The sequence below is a fragment of the Octopus bimaculoides genome, chromosome 5 (genome assembly GCF_001194135.2).
Source record: "Octopus bimaculoides isolate UCB-OBI-ISO-001 chromosome 5, ASM119413v2, whole genome shotgun sequence".
Taxonomy (NCBI): Eukaryota; Metazoa; Mollusca; class Cephalopoda; order Octopoda; family Octopodidae; genus Octopus; species Octopus bimaculoides.
In genome coordinates, this window is record NC_068985.1 from 126,968,819 (window position 1) to 126,974,182 (window position 5,364).

Sequence of the window (5,364 nt, forward strand, 5' to 3'; positions counted from 1 at the left end):
ATATATATATATATATATATATATATATATACGTGTGTGTGTGTGCCATTCGAGCGATCTTTCGCCTCGACGTTGTGTTTATATATTTTCTTGAGTGTGTTTATGCGCAGGTATCTATAATTGTGTATACACATGCATACATACACGCATAAACACAATACATACCCCAAAAATACATAGATAAAAGCGATGCAGCTGAAAAAAATAATAAAAATTACGGAAATTGCCGAACAAATTTACTTCTCGTATACTTTGTTCGAAAGATTGCTATATATATATATAATTAGTCGAAAGAAATTGAGCCGAATGTGTCGCTCAAATTTGATTCTTTGTAAATCGATTCATTTACATCACTTATGTCCTTGGAAAATGCATGAACGTTACCTAGTCTAATCCTCTTTATCGTAAATTCCACCACCTTGTGCATAAGCAAGTACTATTGTATTGCAAAACACCCCGATACAACGTTAGCTTCTATGTTACACCGAACACCCGTGCCGGTTTCGAATCCTTACTGGAAAGCAAATCCGCTTTAATTTCAGCATATTTTCCTTTATGAAATAATGCAGAAAAGGGGCAGTCTTTTTTTTCTCTCATAGAAAATGGGCCGGTTGGGGACAATAGATAAGGTATTGGGTTATGATTTTTTTTTTTCGGTTTTATCTGCTTTGTTACAGTTTATTTACAATGCCTCTGCTCTAACTGTCGGGGATAGGTGAACACCGATTTAGGCTCCGGCTCGAGAGCAACTGTATAGACTGAAGCCTAGCTCCAGTCTGTTACCTCTCCCCTTACTCTATTTTCTTTCGTGTGTGTGTGGTAAATTCAACAGGTTTTTTGTAGGTATATCGAGTTCAATTTCTATCGAGTCATTAAAATTATTTCTGGCCTTGTCTAATCTGTCGAATTTGTTTCTCTGGCACCAAGTAAATTGAAGGCGATATGCTCCTATACGATCATAGTCAAATGTCCGAAACAATTAAAGAATATGAAAAAAGATGTCATATACCTCATTTAATGTAATTTCTGGTTAATATTTTGTGTCCTACACATGGTTAGCGAAAATTGGACTGTTTTTGTTAATTTTCCTTTCCGTTTTACATCTACACCTAAGAGTAAATATATAGTTCCTCAAACAGTGGGAACAATGTATAATTGTTTCATTTAGTTATTTACAGTAAATTATTACAGTATTAAATATTGTAGAAACCAGTGTATATCAACTTGATCGATGCCAGCAACTAGTTGGTTTATTATTATTATGGAATATTGTTTACGGTGTACAGCATTCTTAAAAAAAGAAAAATCTTCTCAGATTTTGCCTAAGTTGAATTTAAGCGTATTGAAAAATATTCACATAATTTTCTAACTTGGATAATTTTCTATGCATATTTTTCTACTTACATGTGCAAATTCTAATGGAAAATATTGAACATAATACAATGAGTTAGAGGTGGACTGCATTACTGCCGTTTTGCATTTGAATCTTGCTAGGTCACTAAAGCCCACTCATCTCCAGAAAACATGAGCTGCGAGGTCTTTGTTGTTGAAAACATAAGGATGCTTGACTTTTCATGTGTTTTGCAATGTATCAGTCAGCTTGTCTTGGGACTTGATTGTTTATATGCAAGAACTATATTTTGGCGCCTTTGTACACGAGGTCTTTGAAGTCGCCTTTGAAAACTTACACCAAGGAGTTGCATAATATGTATGGTCTGTTCAGGATAGTACGTCTTATCCATTTTAGGTGATAGGAAAATGAGAATTCACGTGTTTATTCAAAGATTTAGCACAAAACATGAACGAAATGGTTTCAGTGGATAATAAAAACCAAATTACCACAGTAATCCTAGTGCTCTGCTTATTTTTTTATCTTAAAGCACATATAAAACGTACAAGCAATATTGGATTTATCATATTTTTCTCATGAATTTAATCTTTATTTTAAAGCGGAATTTGATATATATTTTTTTTATTTTTTATTAACAGGTTTATGAACTTTGCTGTTCAGCATGTATGACTAAAGATTGAAAATAATTGTAACAATAATAATTAGAAGAAAAGTGAAACAAAGCAAGAAAATATCAGCAGGTTAGAAAGTTTCTAAACTGGTGTGTAATATGAATGCAGCTGTTTGCTGATAGCTTGCTTTTGTTGATATGTCACCTCACGGAATCAAAGGAACAGGCAAGAAAAATAAGTGCACATCACTTAGTGTTAATGGACCAAAAATGCTTGCAAAGAAAAAAAGGAAGATTTTAAGTGAGACTCCTGATGTTGATGTGTCTGGAAAAGCAACCAGTTGGCGTGGTCTTAAATTTGAATCCTCAAATGATCTTAAAGAGAAGATACTGAAGCAGTTAACATGCCCATCTCGCCAATACAAAGGGAGAGATGGCGAAATAGAGCTTCCTCCCAAGAAAAAGCGGAAATTTCAAAACAATGGCAGTGTTGAAACTGATTCAGATGTAGAGCAAACTAGTCGTCGAAGCAAACTGATGAAAAAACAGTATCTGGAAAAGCCTAGCTCTAAAATACATAGATGGAAGAAGCTGGCTGAAGATGCTGAATTGTATGGGTCTTCAAATTCTGCAAGCAAAGGCAAAAAGAAAAAGAAATTAATGACTGTAAATTATGAAGATGGGGTTTGTGTTTATGATTTGCACACACCCAGCAAATTGAAGAAAATGAAACGGCAAAAAGGTGCTAATCACATAGTCAACAAAAAGAAGGTTCATATTGGTAAACGTGTCATTACTCCTCACAAGGGAGGCCGAAAGGAAGCCATGAAACCAAAACTCGATGTCAGCAGCAGTCGTTTAAAACTTTTGTCTAAAAAACAACGAAAGAAGCTTGAGGAAAATTATTCACTGCAGATCTACAGTGATGTGGAATTGTCAGACAGTGATGTGTCTGCTGATGGACAAAATGTAATTTCAACCAAGAAAGGCAAGCTTTCAATGCCTGACAAGTGGAGTTATCGACAACTGCTGAGCAAGAAAAAGGCCAAGTCTAAGAAAGAACAGGAATGCAATGTTGGCAAGATAAAAAAGTCAAAGCAGCAACACGAGCAGGTTTTGGAGGATGAAGATTCCTACGACAATATTGATGAAGCTTCATCTGATGAAGATATATCAGAAGTTGCTGATGATGATGATGACGATGATGAGGATGAGGCTGATGATGCTGAAGAGGATGATGAGGAGGAGGAGGAAGAGGATGATGATGATGATGAGGAGGATGACGACGACGAAGACAGTGAGGCCCAAACGAGTGATGAAAGACTTGGTGCAGAAAAGAAAAATGTATCAAATCAGCATTTACCCAAGTAAGTTATTTATTTCTCATTACTTGATTACTTTTTTCTTCGTTTTTTATGACTGGTCTTTTCTAAAATATGCATAACATTAAGTCACTGGACTTTGTCAGCATAGGTATTTTTTGTTGTTTTTTGCTTTTTATATCATTTATGTATACAAAGAGAAGAGGAAACATTAATGGTTAAGTAAGAATTGAATTTGCATCTCTTGGTTTAATGCCCAAGTGTTTCCCAAATTAAACTTCTGTTAACAGTCTAAGCATTATTCATATATGTAGTTAAAATCTTTTCTAAATGTGTGCAAAGGCTTGTAAAATTATATGAAAATATTGATGAAGCATGAAGTAGATAATATCAAAGAGACTCAAGTTAACAAGAGATGTGGGTTTAAATCTTAGCTGATTCTAGCTAGAAATGCTCTTTTTGTCAGTATGTATATTATCATTTTAGAAATGTTTGCACATTGAAAGTAAACAGTATCTCATGTTTAATGATGCAGGCACAGGGAAGATATATTGAAAAAAAAGTGAGCTAACTACGATTTGAACCTCTGATTTTTTTTTTTTTTTTTTTACAAGCTATTCAGTTAAGCTGCAAGATCTTTTACCAGTTTATCATGTTTATAAATTTAGACGTATTTAATCACATGTTCCTTTGATTATGATATTCTAAGGGCTACTGGTTTCCCCATCTTTTATGTTTCATATTTCTATTCATCATTACATAGATTTGTATCACACATTAATATATTGTTTTAATGTTAAAGATCCCAGTGTGAAAGTTTTTCTTGTTTTGATATCTCAAAATCGGTTCAGATGGTTAGTTTCATTTCAGATCTTATTTTATTTAATGCTTGGTTTCAGGTGTAGGAGATATCCTTGCAGTTCTCTTGCTCTGTTCATCAGCGCCACTTTTTTCATACCTGATACATATTACTTCATCTGTTGTTGGTTTGACAGATTTACATACATCTAACATGTTCCTCTCTATAGCAGTTTTTACAGTTTTATTCTTTTAAGCTACACACCAATGACAGACCAGTCACATGACTGCTCAAATTTTTCTTTTTGTTTAAGGTAATCAGAAAATAAGTTAGGATAATATTGCCTATGACTTATATATTTCCCTTCAAAATTCTTGGTTAATTCTTTTAGCTTGATTGAATGTTTTGTACCTTAGCTTTACTTTTTGGTTGGTTAGAACTTTGGTGAATTCTAATTTTAGCAAAATAATATTTGGTTAGTTGCAGATATTTACAAATGGTACATATATTTGCTACTAAATCCTAGATTCTATTTCTGCTTTAAATGTCTATCTCATCAGCCATTATCTTAAGGTTAAAGCTTTTAAATTTTTCTGGTATTGTTGAGAAAGCAATGTCTTTGCTGGTTTATTCAGCATGCAACTATTGAAGACTTACATTAATGCACACATTTTATACAGTATATTCTTTTCTTTAGGCACAAGGCTCAAAATTTTCGGGGAGGGGGCCAGTTGATTAGATCGACTCCAGTACGCAACTGGTACTTGATTTATTGAACCTGAAAGGATGAAAGGCAAAGTCGACCTTGGCGGAATTTGAACTCAGAACATAAGAGATGAAATGCATACAGTATAGATATTGCATTACAGTTCTTATCTTTTGAGAATGTATCTAAACCTGCACAAAATACTAAAGTAGCAGTTAGTAACTACTACAGCTGTAATTGGGGGTTGGGGGTTTTCAGTGCAAGAGAGACGATTGCGCTGGTATGGACATGTGGTGAGAATGGAGGAGGATAGCTGCGTGAAAAAGTGCCACACCCTAACAGTTGAGGGAACCCGTGGAAGAGGTAGGCCCAGGAAGACCTGGGCTGAGGTGGTGAGGCAAGACCTTCGTACATTGGGCCTCACCGAGGCGATGACTACGGACCGAGACCTTTGGAAATGGGCTGTGCGTGAGAAGACCCGGCAAGCCAAGTAAGATCGTTGCCAGTGCCCCTGGACTGGTTCTTGTGCGGGTGGCACATGAGATGCACCATTTTGAGCGTGGCCGTTGCCAGTAC

At 35.3% G+C, this 5,364-nt stretch overlaps 1 protein-coding gene across 2 annotated transcripts in view; it reads left to right on the forward strand.

Moving 5' to 3' along the window:
• Nucleotides 1-5,364, forward strand: part of LOC106871249 (polynucleotide 5'-hydroxyl-kinase NOL9) — a 58,867-nt gene that overhangs the window by 2,291 nt on the left and 51,212 nt on the right. For both annotated transcript variants that reach the window (XM_014917601.2, XM_014917602.2), the window contains exon 2: nt 1,990-3,328. In XM_014917601.2, the coding sequence (XP_014773087.1) occupies nt 2,160-3,328 (1,169 nt within the window). In that variant the 5' untranslated portion in view covers nt 1,990-2,159. The remainder of the gene's footprint in view (nt 1-1,989; nt 3,329-5,364) is intronic.